Source organism: Pygoscelis adeliae, unplaced genomic scaffold, assembly GCF_000699105.1.
Source record: "Pygoscelis adeliae isolate BGI_AS28 unplaced genomic scaffold, ASM69910v1 Scaffold30, whole genome shotgun sequence".
NCBI classification, from domain to species: Eukaryota; Metazoa; Chordata; class Aves; order Sphenisciformes; family Spheniscidae; genus Pygoscelis; species Pygoscelis adeliae.
In genome coordinates, this window is record NW_008823915.1 from 16,890 (window position 1) to 34,250 (window position 17,361).

At 42.1% G+C, this 17,361-nt stretch overlaps 1 protein-coding gene across 1 annotated transcript in view; it reads right to left on the reverse strand.

The window, feature by feature from the left end:
* YEATS2 (YEATS domain containing 2) overlaps positions 1-17,361 on the reverse strand; it is a gene marked incomplete at its 3' end in the record, with an annotated part of 34,457 nt that overhangs the window by 15,776 nt on the left and 1,320 nt on the right. The window contains exons 2-10 of the mRNA XM_009319206.1: positions 15,299-15,396; positions 15,101-15,193; positions 11,796-12,038; positions 9,473-9,588; positions 8,132-8,293; positions 6,332-6,443; positions 4,629-4,673; positions 3,446-3,632; positions 1,518-1,757 (exon numbers count right to left, since the gene is read on the reverse strand). Coding sequence (XP_009317481.1) covers positions 1,518-1,757; positions 3,446-3,632; positions 4,629-4,673; positions 6,332-6,443; positions 8,132-8,293; positions 9,473-9,588; positions 11,796-12,038; positions 15,101-15,193; positions 15,299-15,396 — 1,296 coding nt within the window. The remainder of the gene's footprint in view (positions 1-1,517; positions 1,758-3,445; positions 3,633-4,628; positions 4,674-6,331; positions 6,444-8,131; positions 8,294-9,472; positions 9,589-11,795; positions 12,039-15,100; positions 15,194-15,298; positions 15,397-17,361) is intronic.

The following is a 17,361-nucleotide window of genomic DNA, read 5'->3' on the forward strand; positions in this document are numbered from 1 at the left end:
CAGGCATTCAGAGCCAGGAACCAAGCAGTTCATGTAAAAAAGCTGTGCAATACAGCAGCCATCAGACAGGCATGGACGCTCTTGTCTCTTCACTGCTCTCACTACAGCAGAAGCCCCTGAAAGCAAAATCTAAAGTGTGCAACTTCTGGGTAAGAGGACCAGGACAGAGAAAAACTATAGAAGAAAAAAAGCTGCATGAGGGGGTCAACAAGAAATTCAGAGAAAAGGACAGGCAAGGAAGTGATCAGAGAAAGAGATGGCAGCAAGCACACTAAGCTTCAACTTCCTGTTAATCTGCTTTCTTGGCAGTGATTGACAATTAAAATGGAACAGAAATGCTGATCAAATAAAATCCCCATGTCATATAAACTGCTTTTGAAATCTGAAACAGGTGACACTTCTGAGCAGACAGCAAAGACTCAAAAATATTTAGCAGGGAAACATTTAAATAGCAAAGATCAACAGAGAATAGTCCAAGAATTTTAAGAAAGATAGGATGGCCCCTGTAATTCTTGCTTTCTGGGAAGCCTTGGGAAAAGAAGGTCAAGAGAAGAGCTTATTAAGAAAGAAGAAAGCACTTGGCATAGGTTAAAATGTAAATCAGCCTGAGTACAGTTTTAAGACGTCAAGGAAAAATACTGAAATTTAATAAAAAAAAAAACAACAACAAACCAGACACACTTGAGGAAAATTATTTGGGTGCAGATCATCAGAAATCACACAGACTGATAGCTGGAGCTTCATCCTCTCTACCCTGAACACCAGAAAATGAAGGGATGTAACAGGTCATCTTTCAGCTTTACAACATGTGACATGGCAAGCTGCAGATTAAAACTTTCTGATGTAAAACATCATCCAGTGGATGGCATCATGCCCAGGCAGGGAAGGGACTATAAGTGAAATGAGTAAACAGCACCTTGACCATGTTTGGTTCGGAAGCTATCAAAAGAATATCACATTGCTCACTGCAGTCAGCTGACAATTTAATCCAACAGAGGGTGGACTTTTGGAAGAGGAAGACCAAAGCTGTTCCACCTGAGGAGATACCGCAAGTACAAGAGGGACCACTTGAGTCTACAAGGTTGAACCTAATTATTAGCCCAATAATCAGAAAAAAAAAATTCTTCTTAATCCATCTCAGTTGTCTGAAAGCAGGAGGGAGAAGAATGGCTTCTTCCCACATACAAATACCCCACATGGAAGATGTGTCCTTGCCTGGGCCTTTCTGTGGGTAGCAGTCCAGTTAAAGACTATCATTTTCATACTTCAAAGCATTGGTGAACAGGGAGAGGACAGCTCTCATCCTGCTTTTGATCTGATGTGAAGCATTTCACACTTGTATTCTTTTTCCTTGAACATTAAGAAGTGTGTTTAGCTCCTTATTCTAGAGTTTCCTACTACCTGACATTCAAACATTGGCAGGAAATCAGGGGAAGGACACAAAACAAGTCCAACTGGTTCACTCTCTTGTTTTCCAGGGTGAAGCACTGGGTGAAGATAGGTAAACTAACATTCACCTGATACAATCTTGCAACTCATGGTGATAGGCTGGAAGGATTTTCCTGGCGACTCTGCAGGGCTTGGACTCTGACCTTGAGGCACTATTTTACAGCTAGCTGCAATGGGTTGAAAAGCTGAATTTCCATGAGAGCCAAAGGCAACTTTCTGTGTGGCTAACTTGGTGGGAGTCCGTTCTATCGAAGATGGCAGGGAATAAAACGTGGCATGTCTTTCAGTTTCAGCATTCCCAGGGAATCCTGATTAAAACAGGGAAAAGAAGAGAAATAGTTCTTAGGCTGAGACATCTAATTCCTTACTGTGCTTCTCTACACAAACAAAACTCAGGTATGACAAACACACTCTCAAATGAAGGAAGAAAAAGCAACTGGTGGGCAGCATTGAATGGGGAGAAAGTGGGGTAGGGGCTTCCTCTTGTGTAAGCCTGTTGGATTTGTCCCTGAACAGAAGAATAAAACGCTACCGTGCACAGCCCATTCAGCTGTGGCAGGTGATCAGCCACTTCTTAAACATTTTCTTGGAACAACCCTTCCATTGACCAAAAGCTGTTGGTAGATTCGAGTGTCCTCGGTTAGGGCTCCACATGACTAAGGCTGGATCTCCTTCGCAGAGAATCTCGCAGTACATTTTTTGGGGTAAGAGCACAAGGAGACCACCTGCTGCCTTTTGACCTGGGTTAAGGAATCCACCTTATCTGATGTAGAAGGAGATCAATTAACCTGGAGCTGAGGAGAGAAGCCACCGCCTGTCAGTGTAAGAAAGAGGCAGGTTTACTTCCTTCCTGTTTGCTGTAGCACTGCTCACCTAAAGGTGCTGCGTATCCTCCTGTTTGAATAAAAAGCCAGCGCATTTAAAATTTGGTTGCGTTTCTCCTTTTTTGACCACAAGAAAACACTGCATTTAAACAGTGGACATTCTTCTCGCTGAGCCAGAACACCGCCAGTGGCATTACAGCACCTACCAGAAAGAGCACCATGCAAGACACCAGCTTAAAGCCATTCCTTGAACACAGGAGTGTCAGGACAAATCAAGAAAGGCATCAGACCATGTTGCATGCGACCGTATTTTGAAATATAAAGTTGCTGTTTCCAGCAAGTTTCTCACACTAAAATGTGTAAACCATAAAAGACACCCTTGTTTCTCAGCCCAGTTAACCAAGGTCTATCACATAAGCCTTGACACCATGTATTTCAGAAAATAAAGCTAAATACTAACAGAGGCACAGTTTTTCCTACTTCACACAAACTACAAATCAGAACAGTGTGCCCAAGTGGCCAGCACGAGCTTGTTTCAGGCAACTCAAATGATCCTAAGGCATCAACTGCTGGCCCACTGCAACGGGCGCTGCATTTCCTGATCTTACAGGGGAAGGTGAGAATGGGACCATGACATGCACAGATGCCATCCCTTGGACAAATGTACACTACATCTTTTCATGTTCTATTTTCAACACCACAGTTATGTAGTCTTTTTTTTCTCCCACAGTCAACTCATGTTAGCCATCAATGTATATAACTGAACACACCACTAGACCAATTTCTTAAATCTATACACAGTCCCCAAAACATTCAGCAACTTAAAAAACCCTCTGAAAACAGTCTGCCAGGAACAAAACTACAAGTGCTATTCAACAACCTTTTTTCCAACTACATCCGCTGCATAAAGCTCCATATTCACTACGTTTAGCAAAACAGAGCCCACTCACAAACTCCGCATTAAAAAAAAAAAACCAACCAAAAAAACCCCCCAAATAAACCATAACAATTTCTGAATTGCTTTTCAGAGTACATTGAGGAAATAATCATCTGGGGTGAGCAAGGAGCAGGTAGCACTGGCAACCTTTAAGCCAAAAGAGCAATTAAGAGGAGGTATCCAGAAGAGCTGAAGTTCCAAGAATTCAAATTTCACCAATACCCATTCGCTTTACCTTTGTCCACAGAAGCATCTGGGCTGGAGTCCCGCAACTGTTTAATTGGCGAAGAAGCTTTGACTGGTGCTGGGATACTCAGTGGCAGTGGTAAAGATGCAGGAACGTCAGAAAGGTCAGACTCTGAAGACTGGGAGAAGAGATATTCCTCACCAAGGGAATGCCTATGTAGCTCCACATCCACTACCTTCCAGGAATAGAAGAAAGGACGACATCAATATTTGGTAGTTAGGTGAAGGTATAAAAAGTGAAAACAACTATACCTCTTCTTTTTATTTTAATGTCTGGAAACCTCTACCTCTCCTCCCCCCATCTCTGCATCAGGGAGACTTCCCAGAGGTCCAGCAGCACCTGAGCTAAGACAAAAATCTTGCAACATTTAACCGCCACTATAAAATAGCACATCTCTCAGTCCGTGAGGAAATCTGAATAGTGAACACTGTAAGGAATACAGAGCCCAGCTCCAAGCATCCCATTAAGGAAAGGACTGCATACCCACTTAGGGACAGGCAAAAAACTGCAGCTTGCCTTTTCTGCCTTTTTTGATATGGCCTTGAGAAACACACCACATTATCTACTCTTCAAAAGTGTTCTTTAATCATAGTAGTAGACATCTCACATTAATGTTTTCTCCACAGACCGAAAAGCTGAAGTAATGCAATTTCACCATAAAAATTTCCATTCACTACAGTAAAAGGGGAAAATAATACAAAAAAACCTTTAGGGATATAGCAAACTGAGTTATTAATTCATTTATTTTATGTTTTAAGAGTTCATTTTCCATGAAGATACTGAATCTTGACAGACGCAGAAACTTAGAAGTACTTAATATACTGCAAAATTTCAGCAGTATAGTTGGGTGATCCCTTTAACTTAAATTCTTTATATATGAGATCTGCAGCACAACAGAATGCAAATCAAGACATCTGGTATCAGAAACTCCACAAAGAAATAAAAATGAAAACTGTAGTACAAGTTAAGCTCTTTATGAAAGAAGAGCTGGAAACAGTCTCCCCTGAACTAGAAAGGGGAAAAAGTGACTGTTGTCATGAATAGTGACAAGGTGTCATAATAATTTAACAAGAGAGAAAAATCAACATTCCGGAAATTGTGAAGTCAAATGGGTCTTTGATTCCTTAAGGGAATCAAAGTACGGCATCCATCCCATGACCCGTTGACTCACCGTTTCTGCGCCAAGTGTCTGCAGGCCTGTGTAGGTCCTGTCCAACTGGGTAAAACAATACAATATATTTATATTAACCAGGGCAAAGCCATGTATTAGCTAGAATTTACAATACAATTTGTTTGAAAGGGGTTCAAACTATGTAAGTTGAGCAGCAGTGCATCAAATATTTTGAGGCCACAGGGTCAGAAATCTGTGTGCTGTTTAGTACCCTCTCTTCTGCAAAAAAGCCAACCACAATCCAAAGCCTACACTAAAGCAGAAAGGAGCAAAAAAACTGAAGGAAATGAGATTGTTGGGGAGATGGAATCATAGAATGGTTTGGGTTGGAATGGATCTTTAAAGGTCATCTATTCCAACCCCCCTGCAACTAGCAGGGACATCTTCAACTAGATCAGGTTGCTCAGAGCGCCGTCCAACCTGACCTTGAATGTTTCCAGGGATGGGGCAATTATTATCTCTAAGAGGAGCCTTTGAGGAGTGTCCTTTTTTTATTCCTGAAGTCAATATAAAGAAAAAATAATGAGGAAAAAATCAAAGAGACTTAAACTAACCAGCACAAAGGCTACATTTGCACTATACTTTTGATTAAATAACTGTTCACACTGAGTATCAGCTGATGAAGAGGCAGAAAATCCCAGAGGCATCTATTAAGATACTTATAGAGAGAAGCTGGGTTTGACGGGCTCCCGGTGCTCCGGAGCCCAGGGGCAGACAGGCTGCCAGCCACAGAGGGCTCAGCTCACTCACATCACCTCACAGCTGCCACAGGCTCAGTACGTGAACAGCAAAGATTTGCTGATTTGAGTTCTCGTGTGCCACGGACTGGCTCAGTTTTCTTCTGCAGGCTGGGCTTCCTTTGCTGCACAACATCCATCATACTGTTACCAATTTCTCCCCAAGTTATATCCCTCCAAATATATTTTACTCATCATCTGCATTAAATGTCCCTAAGTTCCAGGGGAACATTTCCAACCTTCTCTACTGTCTATATCTGGGGTTGCAATGAGGTAACTACATTAGCAGGAAATTCATTAATGCAGGCAGGGTTTAAATAAAACTAATCATGCTGCTCAAAGAAATAGGAAACTAAACCAGCTCAGGACTTAATTCCACTAACGCTAGGGACTACTAATTAAAAGAAAAACAAGAGCAATGGCCTAGTTTTTCAGGACTGCTGCATACTATAAATCCTATTAAGTGTCACAGGACAGGTGAATGAGTTGAAGAAGAAAGCTCTCTTCAAAAAGAACAAGGAATGAATGGGGAATCTCAGCCCCTCCCTGCCCACTCTACCAACAGAGAGAATCTCTAGCTGATACACGCAAGTGCTGAAGGAACAGAACAGGTATAGCAATCACTTTACCAACAGAAAGATAGCCCTGCAGCACCCTGTCAAGTTAAAGCCAGTGAGAGCACGATAAAAATCTCAAACTGTAGGGAAGCAACAGGTAACTCCTTTGTTGCTCTCAGCAGAATCAGTTCCAGCTTCTGCAAGGCTGAGTTCCTTGACTACGACATCACCTCCAATATAGCCAAGGTAAAAGGCTTTCCTGGACCTTTTTGATTCTCCAGCTCAACTTTTCATGTGCAAAAAACCAGCAGGACATACACACAAGAGAGAGAGGCAGAAGCACATGCACAAGCAGAGCCTCTTCGAGATTATGCAGGAGAGCTCATGTAATTGCCTTTCTCTCAAATACCTTCAAATTGTGTATGATATCGATCCTCTTGTTCTGGCTATCCTTGAAGTGTATCTGGACTCTCACAGGGAATTCTCCCCAGCCTCTCCTGGTCAGGTGAAACGGAGGTTCTCTGGAAACAAATGGTGATTCACATTTTGGATGCAGAAGTGGTATAGCTTTCACCTACCTCTTTTTCAGAAAGCCAAAGGCTGCTTTTCTGACAACTAAAGCTATCATCAGGCCTGCTCTTCACCACAGTGAGAATACAATCACAGAAATGAGAATTTTATGGCTTTGGACAGCTGAAAACACACTTTTATTTTGCACAAGGGGACAGGGAAGAAAATGGTAAAACACTGTTGGATGAGAGAACATGGGAAACAAGTGTCTTTGGGGGGCGGGAGGGAAGGCTGCATAATGCCAAATGAAAAATACTTGTTTCAAAAAACCCCAGGTCAGCTCCTAGGACACAGCTGCAAGGTGAATTTTCAGTGCAGCATTTTGCAATCACTTTCTGCTATTCCCTATCTAGTAGCAAGAAGGCACACGCTTCATATAATGCCAAGAGAACAACATACAGACAACAAGGAAAAGCCATCTCAACCACTGTCATTCTGCAAGCTGAAAAAGAAGGGGATATTTATCTCTAACATTTACCGTTACTTTGTTTGTATTTCAGCTTGTTGTTATTGTAAATCCCAAATGTAGTTTTGCAACGGAACAAAATGCAAGAGGTTTAAAGGCTATTTTTAGTCCAGAACATTAATGTTCACTACAATGACTGGGACTGTGCAACAAGAAATCAATTAACTAGATGGGATTAAAACAGAAGACAAACAGCACTGACATCAGATACTGGAAACTGAGAAAGGCACAAAAAGACAGCAGTCAAGTGTAATTTAGTATGTTATACAAGCAACACAAAGGAGTTTGCTTTCATCCTGCTCAGGGTTGCCTTCTCAGAAACATTAGTGAGCCTTACCAACACGTCTATCTCAGATATGCCTTTCTGGAGTTGCCTTTCAGTCAGTTTAATTTTGCCAGAATTAAGTTGCCATTCTGTACCTAGGCAGTCTCCCCACCTTCCTCCAGGCAGGCAGCTGAACGTCCTGTGGAGAATAATTTCTTTGGGAAGACACAAAGTAGTTTGAAGGTATCCTCCCACTGTCTTGTCCAAAGGAGCAAGAATGAAAGATTGACAGGGCATTTCCCTGCAACAGTCAACAGAGAACCAACCCCGCTCATCTCATTAGGGTCACAGCTTTGAATACAGGTTTGGGAGAGGACAGAGAAGCTGCCCTGTTACTGTAGCACCAAAGATGGGAAATTCCTTGAAGCACACAGCCAACACCACTGATCTCACTACAGTAGAGAAATATTTGGGAGAGGAATAAAACCTCTTGCCCAAATGCACATGTACCATTAAAACAAAAGAGCTTTCTGAAACTCCTCTTTCTTTTCCACACTGGACGGGGTGGAGGTAGAGAACACCTCTTTTAACAACAGAAGTCTAACCTGCACAGCAGACAGTGTAATGCACACAGGGAATGCACGAACGCACATGAGTAACATGAAATGCAACAATTAAATACTTTTTTTTCCAGTAGGAAAATCCAAAACAACTGTTTGGCACATTTGCTACATAAAAACTAACTTATTTTTACTATTATTTTGGAGTAAGTCAAGCCAAGCCAGAGGTTAAAGACAGACATGGAATACAAAACCAGGAAAAGAAGTTGCTAACTTTCTAAGAAACTTGGCATAGTAAGCCTGGCAAGCATAAAGACTGGAATAATAACTGGAATAATTCCTTATTACCTCACTTCTACCAGGTCATTAGGTTTGTAACTGGGATGGAGGAAGAACCAAACTTTCTTGACAAAATGATTTATGCTGGGTTCTCTCCGAGAGCCTCGGACATACACCATCCATTTATGGGTCGACTGATCATTTTCTTCTCTCTTGTCAGGGGGAATGTACCTGACAAAGAAATTAAAAAACAAACACAAGATAAAAATCCCAAATAGATAAATACCACAAGAAGTATTTGGGAAAGACTAGGCAAAAAAATTAGAGACGGTAAAATGCCTATGTGGACCTTGCGCCCGATATGGTGCTGCTCATTATTCGTTACTCTGACGGTTCATCCAGCTCTTCCAAAGAACTCCAGAAACAGATACAGGTCCCATAATCTACTCTGTGCTTCTAATACATTTCCTCAACTTTAGTGCACAACAGCCATATGAAATCTGTTCATTTAAACATTTGCTTCTTAATTAGGCTTAATTTTAACATTCTACCACTGTCAAATCCCCTTCCCCCTCTTTTCTGAGATCAAGAAGGCAAATCACTCCAGCAGCAGCTCTGCTACCGTAAATACAAAAAATAACAATTCTTACAGATTTTTAAGAAGCTTGATAGTCAATACTTGGTTTTGGGTCCAGGCTTAGGTAGATTTTCAAGATGCATTTCTAACACCGTAAGCCTCATCAGCAAATGTTTGCTACGTTCTGTGCAAGAGGCAAAGACTGACTTGAGTAGTGCAGGGGTGGAGAGTTAAAGCCTGGGCTTGTCCACAGTTTCCTAAAACGAATGCCTTTCTTCACTAATTTCCTCAAAGTTCAAAAGTTATGTATATTTACCTGTCTCAAAATTTTTTTTGGAAAAAAATTATAAGTAAAAACTGTACGAATTAATTTCTGCAGACTATGCTGGACTTTCACAATTTTCCTCATTCTGGTGGTTTGTTTTGGGTGGGTGGGTTTTTTTCTTTTTTTTTTTTTTTTTAAAACCCACATTGTCCCTATGGACCCACTGAATTAGCCATTAGGACAACTTGCTTTTCCAAATTTTCATGGAAAAACTTGGGATTTCTAACTGATCAGAAAAGGCTGAAAGACTCCCCTTCAAAGAAACAGATCTTAAAACCTCTCTCTCTATATATACATAAAAAAAACCCCAACTACAAAAACACCTGTTCCTCCCACAAAAAAAAAAATCATGCAGACACTCAAGGAGGGCAGCCTTGGGTACAGTGATTATTCAAGGGCAATACCTCACGTTGTGACAGCTTAGCAATTTTATTCGTTTCCCAATTTTAACCCCTTGTTCCATTTGATCCTGAAATAAAGGCCCATCCCTCAGACTCTGAATACTAACTTGGAAACGTTGCCAACGACAATCGTTTTCTTCACATAAAGCCGTGAAGTCTCATCATTTGACAGTCCGGCATTTCGTTGTCCTGGTTTTTGAGAGCTTGAAACACCCGAACTGTCCTGAGGGTAGGGGAAGAAAAAAAAGGCAAACAAAAACCCAAACATTCCTCTTAAACATCATTTTGTTTGGCGCTAGAAAAGTAAGGTGTTGTTAAAAAAAGTAAACCTGCATAGTTAAATGAGAGACCAACAATGAATCATCCCTAAAAATACTTAAATTGCTATCTAGGCACATTTAAGCAACTCAGGCATGCAACAATGATATACTACCTAGCCAAGTGTACACTGCATGGCTTAACTGAGTGTACATTATGCGACATACCATGGATCTGAGCCAATTCAGCTTGGGTTTCAAAAGCACTGCGACTACACTTTCTGAAAAAAATCAAGCATTGCTAGAGTGGCATCATGTTGGTCACTAATCAGAAACAAAGCTAAATCTCCCACAAGTGGCTTCTGAAAATCTAAACCTTTCTCGTTCCCAGGCTCTGCTGCTTTGAGGGACTCCAGCATTGCTTCACCGTAAAGAATGGAGGCTGGGCTTGAGACAAGAATTCAGCTCCAACTCAACCAGGATAGCAGTCAGCCATACCACATCACTGACATCAAGATAAGCCTACAAACCCACAGCAATTCTTGGGCATAATAAATCCAGCCTAAGCAACCTTATAACATAACCTCAGCTATTAAGCAGTGACCAAGACTCCCTGGTAAAATGATGACATGACCGCCCACAGTGCCAACATAGGCTGCACTGTTGTCTGCATGGGAACGAGAGGCTTTTCTACGACTCTGTTGGATAAAGCGGCTGTCAAGAGAATAAGGGACTGCCACCCTCTCATGAACAACAGAGTTGGTGCTGCAGCTTCCTGGAGTGCACTCCACTGAGCACTCGTCAGACGAGGGTCAGTGTGGGGAGCAGTGGATTCACTAGGAACCACTACACCTCCTCTGTTAAGTCAGTGATGCCCCAAACTGGATCAAGGAGCCACATAAGGGTGAGATGCTCCTGCTCCTCATCATTCCCTCAGCCACCTCTGGGCCACGGGCTGCATTGGTTGGAGATGTACCAACATGCTACACCCAAGCAATACAACTGCTCCACCAATGCCCCCAGTGCAGAAACAAGTTACGTTGGTTTGGTGGTTTACAATATAGGCGGGTCCACATTACATATTGTATATCTGCCTTCTGCTACAGACCCCAGGCAGGGTTTTAGCAAACTACAGCCCTGTTATCAAGGGTGTCATGCTGCTCAGCGGAGGCAGAATCATTGCTCTTTCTGCCACGTATTATTGCAACTTGTTCAGCTGCAGAACGTAATCATATGCAATGAGATATACCCACCCCCAGTTTGGGTTAGAGGCTGTACTCCTCTGGCAGGCCTGACAGCTTAAAGGAACTGAAACTGAAGAGTTTCATCTCACCTAGTAAACTGCATTTCACCTGCAGCCGGTAAGAGAGCCTCCCTGGTGGAGCTAACTGCAGCCAACAGGTAAAGCATTTCTGTAGCTCCATGGCGAGCCATAAAGGGAATAGAGCCAGGTCAAAAATAACCCAGAAAAAAGTATGGGGGAACAATGAAAGAAGGTATTTTTAACCTGGGTCAGTCTTGTTCAGTTAAGCGAACAGTGATATTAGCACAACAGCAAGCAGTGCCACCAAGAGAAAAACAACTCAAACTATGCCCCCAGGCTCTACCAGCTCACGCTCCCAGGGTGAGCTAATCCACTGGTGTCACTATTTTCTCCACAGGCTGCTGAGGAGGCCAAACCCCAAACTCCAGTGGTTCAACCACTGTAAGCAATGCAGTCCCCATGGGCACCCAGGGCCAGGCAGCAGCATTGCTTCTTAAAAACACTGCTGGGAATGACACATCTTGCTCTTCTCTCCAAGCTCTACCCTTCCTGACCTGACTTCCATCTGCAGAGCAAAACCCTTTGCTCAGGCTGAGAAACACCTCCTTCCCCAGAAGCTACCAACCAAGGTAGCAGCAGACAGCCAGGCTAACACAAACGCTATCACCGCTGCCTGGCTGACCTCTCTGTTGGGTAAGACTGAGTTAAGAGGAGTTACCCAAGTTACATACACTTCAGTTGGCCTTACAGCAAAGCCAGGCTGAGAGAGTGGGAGCAAGTGGTTGGAGAGGGTAAGAAACAGATCTTCAGCAAGGTGGGTGAAAACGTGAAGAGCTCCTCGTGCCAGCACTGAGTCCAGACAGAGCACACACCTCCAACAACTTGACCACCACTCGAGTTTTACTTTACCCGGCCAGTATTTCTGCTCTGTCTCTGGTCCAGGCTGTTTGTCAGCCGCTCGTCTGCGTCCAAGTTGCCATTGTCTTTGTCCAGGAGAAAGTCATTGTGCTGAGAGAGCGAGTCACTCTCGGAGTGGTTGGCAGATGGAGTGTCTGAGCCCTGGTTAGCTGGAGACGACGATCTGGAGGGTGATTCCAAGAATTTCTTGATTGAAGGATGATTAAGAATTGTCGCATCACATGACCTGGTCCCCTGCAACAAAGAGGTCAGGCAGATCCATCACTATGTCCCTGCAGCCCAGATAACAATGAAGCTGTGCCAGAAGCAGAGCAAAAAGTCAATATATGAAGAAAGAGCAAATATTTAATCAGCTGCCTTGCAGGAAAAACATATGCCGCAGAAGATAAAAGCTTACAACAGTTCTACAGAAACAGGACCCCAAACTGAACCTGTTCCTTTAGACCTTTTGACCTCAGAAATCCACCTGGTTTTAGAAAGGAGGACTGCAGCCTACTGTCCCTTTGAAAATAACAGCTTCCCTTCCTGTGCAGACACGTATGGTCTCATACCATACGAAAGACCACAGCTGCTCGATTCCTGCGGGCAAGCAGGGTACATAAATGCATCAGGCTCTTTACTTTTGATACTGACTGGCAGTCTTGCCAATGCCTATGAGGCAAGCTACATGTATTAGTACCCTGTCTGCTCCCAAAGCTTAACGGAGGATAAAGAATAATGTGCTTAGGCATGCTTGCAAACTTTCCTCAAAATGGACATCTTAGAGCTAATCTTAGATCCTCCTAAACCTGCAAGGGGGAGGATGGGGCATGTGTGTGTTTTTAAATCTCTTCTGTTTTTTTTCCATTACTGTGACAAAGGCCCAATATACTTTTTTCCTGCGTTTCCTTTTAACCTCAGAAGCAGCAAGGAAAACACTCATCAGTCAAAGCAAGTGTCCCTCGGCCACTTCTCCCAGCCATCAGTCCTCCCTGTCACCTTGCTTTGATGATGAATCAACTGAAGGCAGCAGAAACACCCCTCTGCCAGCAGCAGAGCACCGACAGATAAGCTCACTCCAGCTCCTGAAGCCACAGACTCACACTAGAGTTGCACTGACAGCTTTTCTTGCAGGCAGTACCAGCTGAGACTTTCTTCTTCCCTGCCCGAACCACCTGGATCAGCCAGGCTGGCACAGTTATTCAGGGGGAGGGGGCAGGTCATAAAGGAAAACAAATCAAGAAACTGATTTGGGATTTGTTTGTTTGTTTGGTTTTTGTTCGTTGTTTGTTTTGTTTGGAAGGGTTTTTTTTTTCCTTTGCAGGGTTATTTTTAATCCATGTTAAGTTCCCTGATCCAAAATTCTGCCAACGTGATGGAGGGGGTGGCATGGGGAAAGATACCAGCGCCACTATGGAGCAGCAGAACTGCTCTCAAGAGGTGGTAGCAGGAGTGGAGTTAAACACTGATCCACCTTGGACTTCAGAGGTTCATTTGAGAGCTTACTTTCCAGTTGTCTGTTAGGTCTGTCAGCAAAGCAACTACCAACTCTCAATTGCCCGCTCAAGAGAACTTAAGAGAGTTATATCCATATATCCAACGGTGGGGGGACACTCACAACATGACCAAAAACCCCAAAAACCCAAACCAAACCACCACCAAGAACCTTCCTTTTTTTCTTTTACCTCTAGTCAAGTAAACTGACCAACACCTTGTCCACTAATTTGTGGGAAAACATAATAAACTATAATCATATGGAATCATAAGCCTCAAAAACCCAGCAGCAGTAGGTTGAAGAACTGCTTATATTTACAAGAACAGGTTAGGAATTTGCAAATCATCTTCCTAGAAGTTCTGAATTAAAGTACAAAGATTCCCATTCTACCAGAAGCAGAAACAAGACAATCATTCACTGCCAACCGCATCAAACATACATTAACCACACATTAAAAACAGACAACAAAGAAAACTGAAACCAGTAACAATTTCAAAATAAAAAGAGAACTGATTTAGCCTGCATGCAAATCAGAACTTTTAGAAAACATTAAAAATGCAATTGAATATACCGCTACACTAGCCATAAGCTCATAAAAACTGCAGGAAAACTAAACAAAGCAAGGATGCACCAGTAAGTTTTGTGAACACTTCAAAACCATGACAAAAGTTATTATTTCTGGCAAGTGTGAAAATCAGCAAGGAAAACAGAAACACCCTGCATGGCAGAACAAGTAAAGAACAGGGGACGGTGCAAGCTCTTGCTGACACATGATGACATCAGATTTCAAAGATCAGAACCCAGCTTACATTCTTCAGCTGCCTACACAAAAATCAAGGGGGAGAAAGAATCTCCAAGCATCCCAATACTACCATATAATCTTTCTCAACCCCAGTTGCTCAACTCAAGTTCAGTGAGGGAAAAACAAGCTGGACTTTTTTGTTTTTACCCTCTTCCAAGTCTTTTGGAAATCACAATAGGAAAACAGCAGTAGCAGGGCGAGTCATTGCTTGGAAGAAAAATTCTCATGGTACTAGAGTGAAGCCCAGGTTTGCAGCATCCATCTACAGTTTTCAAAAATCAGCTCTTTACTGGAAATTAGATCAATTCCCTGAATTGAATAGATGGTAACTAAAATACCTAAACTGGTAGTGAACCGCATGTCAATCAGGAGTCTGCCTGAGTAACAAACAACCTGTGATTACCAGCCCATTATGGACAGAGTGCTCAGAACTGGGGTTTAACTAGTAGGGTTTGGGTTTTTTTTAATCTCCTTGTGAATTTTTAATCTCTGTGCGATCTCTCTTTGATTTACTTCCTGCTTTACTGCTGCCATCAGTCTGTTTGCCAAACCATTAACAGACCGGCTGCCAGGGTAAAAGGAAGATGGTTTCAGGGCACTGCCCGAGACTCAAGAAATCTTGATTTTTATTTTTTTTTCCTGAGAAGTTTCAAAACCCATCTGCTTCCACTCTCCTCCTCTGAAATGGGAAAACATGTTCTCCACTTTTCAGGGCTCTGCAAGGACAAACTGTGGAGTGTGTGAGAAGCAAGGTGCTCTCATGCAAGAACTAATGAAAAAAGCACAGAGTATTTCAGAAACCAGAACCAAGTGCTGCTGAACAACTCAGCTGCCGAGTACCTGAGGCTCAGCTGGTGATGCACAGGTCTCCTCTCCCACTGCCACCCCATGTGCAGATCGTATTCCACCATTTCAGAAAACTGCATCTCAAAACCAAACATCAGCTGAATAACCAGTGAACTACACATCTTCCTTAGCAAATATTCCCTAAAGTCTTATTATTCCCAAAGTAATTTTTACCTCTCCAGCTTTAAGAAGACCAGCAGATGCGTAATAGTTAGCCACAATACAGGCACGCAGCTTATCCATCATCCTTCTTGCTTCAATCAGGCGCTAGGAAAAGAAGAGGTAACATAGTAACGGATAACCACTGCAGCAATCCCCATAAACCCCAATACACCAGGACCTTATGTATTTTTAAGAACAAAAACTTTATACCTGATCTATAACTTCAATTTCATGTTCTTTACTCTTCATTTCAACTGCAAACTGTTCTTTTATAATTGTCTCAATCTTCTGCACAGCAACATCTCGAGCTGTACAAGGCCACACATGAAAAATAAAAAAGAAGGAAGTATTCATATTTCTATTTTTGAGGCTTTATTTGATAAAATAAAGATCAGAAATCATTATGGAGCGAGAAGTAAAGGGATAGTAAGTTCAGCACACGCACAAAAAAAGGGAAGGATCATTTTTCTGCAAAAGAAAGTAATTTGTCTTAACAAAAACCACATGTATCTTTAAAAGCTGGTTTATGTGGAGGACTATTTTTTCCTTTTTAGGTCTGAGATGACAAACAACAGAAGATGGGAAGAACAGGACCAGTTTGTTTACTTCTGTCTCAGTAAAGCTGTAAACAGTAAAAGGAAAACTCAAATGTGCTACGGCCAAGTGCGGTTACTGCTGCGATTGTGCAGGAGTACGCTGGAACACTACGTACATTTTTCTGCTCTCTTTGGCCCGATTCATATCCAGGAAATTTACACCACATCATGCAGCAACAATAAGGCAAACTAATACTTTACATGTTCAGCACTGGCATGAAGTGCAGCCTGCTCTGGAGTGTCTACAAGCCTTTTATTACCCACAAAGGAAACTACATTATCAAAAGCTGGTCTACCTCTTACAAAATCTTCTTCCAGCACAGCAGTCAAAAAATTTTAGCCTTTCAACAGAAGTTTATTGACCTTGGTGGAAAGCATGTAGTTTAATATTTCAAACTGTGCGAATATCTTACTGCAAATTAGCAGCTAAGAACTAAATTGGCATCTTATTGTGTTTTTCTAGAACATGTATAAACATAGGAAGAACAATTCTTTTTGCTCTACATCTATCGTAGACTTTAATATTGCCCTTCCTTTAAGTCACCTTCATTATATCAAGGAGGTTCAAACAACACCTGTTTTTAGCAAGTTCTAAGCAAGAACTTGTAAAAGCAGGAATTGTACTTCCAGAAGAAAGCCTGGAAAAGGTCTTCCAGCCTGTACCAGAAGTACGGTGACCCCACTGCAAAGCAGATCAGAGAAACAGCCTGGGTTCCTCTGAAAAAAATCTCACATTGTTTCTATGTGGAATAGGAGGCAACAGCACCAAGACTTTGTTTTGAGCTTCAGAGGAAGCATTTGTTTGATTAAAGGGTACATATCTGTTTGAAGAGGTTTCTAATATCCCAATAGAAAGAGTAAAGAAATCAAAAGCAAGTCAAAACTTTGCTGGTATGTTCCAGCTAGCATATGTAATTTTACTGTCTGGTCAGGTACCTACAACAGGAGTAAGGCAACTGATGCTCTATTTGCAACAGAGGTATCCTAAATATTTTTACTTATTTCCAGATATCCACATACACATATATTTTCTAGGACCAGAAATAATTCAAGCCTACATTAAAACAGAATTATGGTTGAATCTGTATGAGTAATGCAAAATTAAAAAACAGAGGGATATAATTTTCCTCAAACCATGAATATCATGCCTAGGAAATTGACATGTAAGGCTAAACTTAAAATAAACCTAAACAGATTAAGGTATGAGATGTACAGTTCAGACAGGGACAACTGCATCTCTTCCCAAGACTGATGCCATGCAACACCAGCATTATGACAATTAAAGCACTTTAGGATTTGTGGTTATATTACAGAGGCTTTTAAGAACACTTTATTTTCATATTTTTCCCAGCTTAGCGTCAACCACAGTCCCTAATTAAGATCACGTTAGTGAAATTTGTATACTTAAGGAATTCTTGTATTGAAAGTTGGAGATCTTTCACAAGAGGAAGAAAGAAGCCAGTTTGGAGGAATCACCTGCATAGAAAGTTCACTTTGGCAAGGACAGTTTTCCAAGGCCCTGAGACTTTTCCAAGGCCCTGAGACTTTGCCTGCTAATTATTAAAACCTTCTGAAAAGTTGCTTCAGAAGCAGATTAAAAACCTGCCTGCAGTCCCCGGGACACTCCACCACAGAGGGTGGCGACTTCTGGCAGCCAGGCAGCACAGGCAGCTGGGA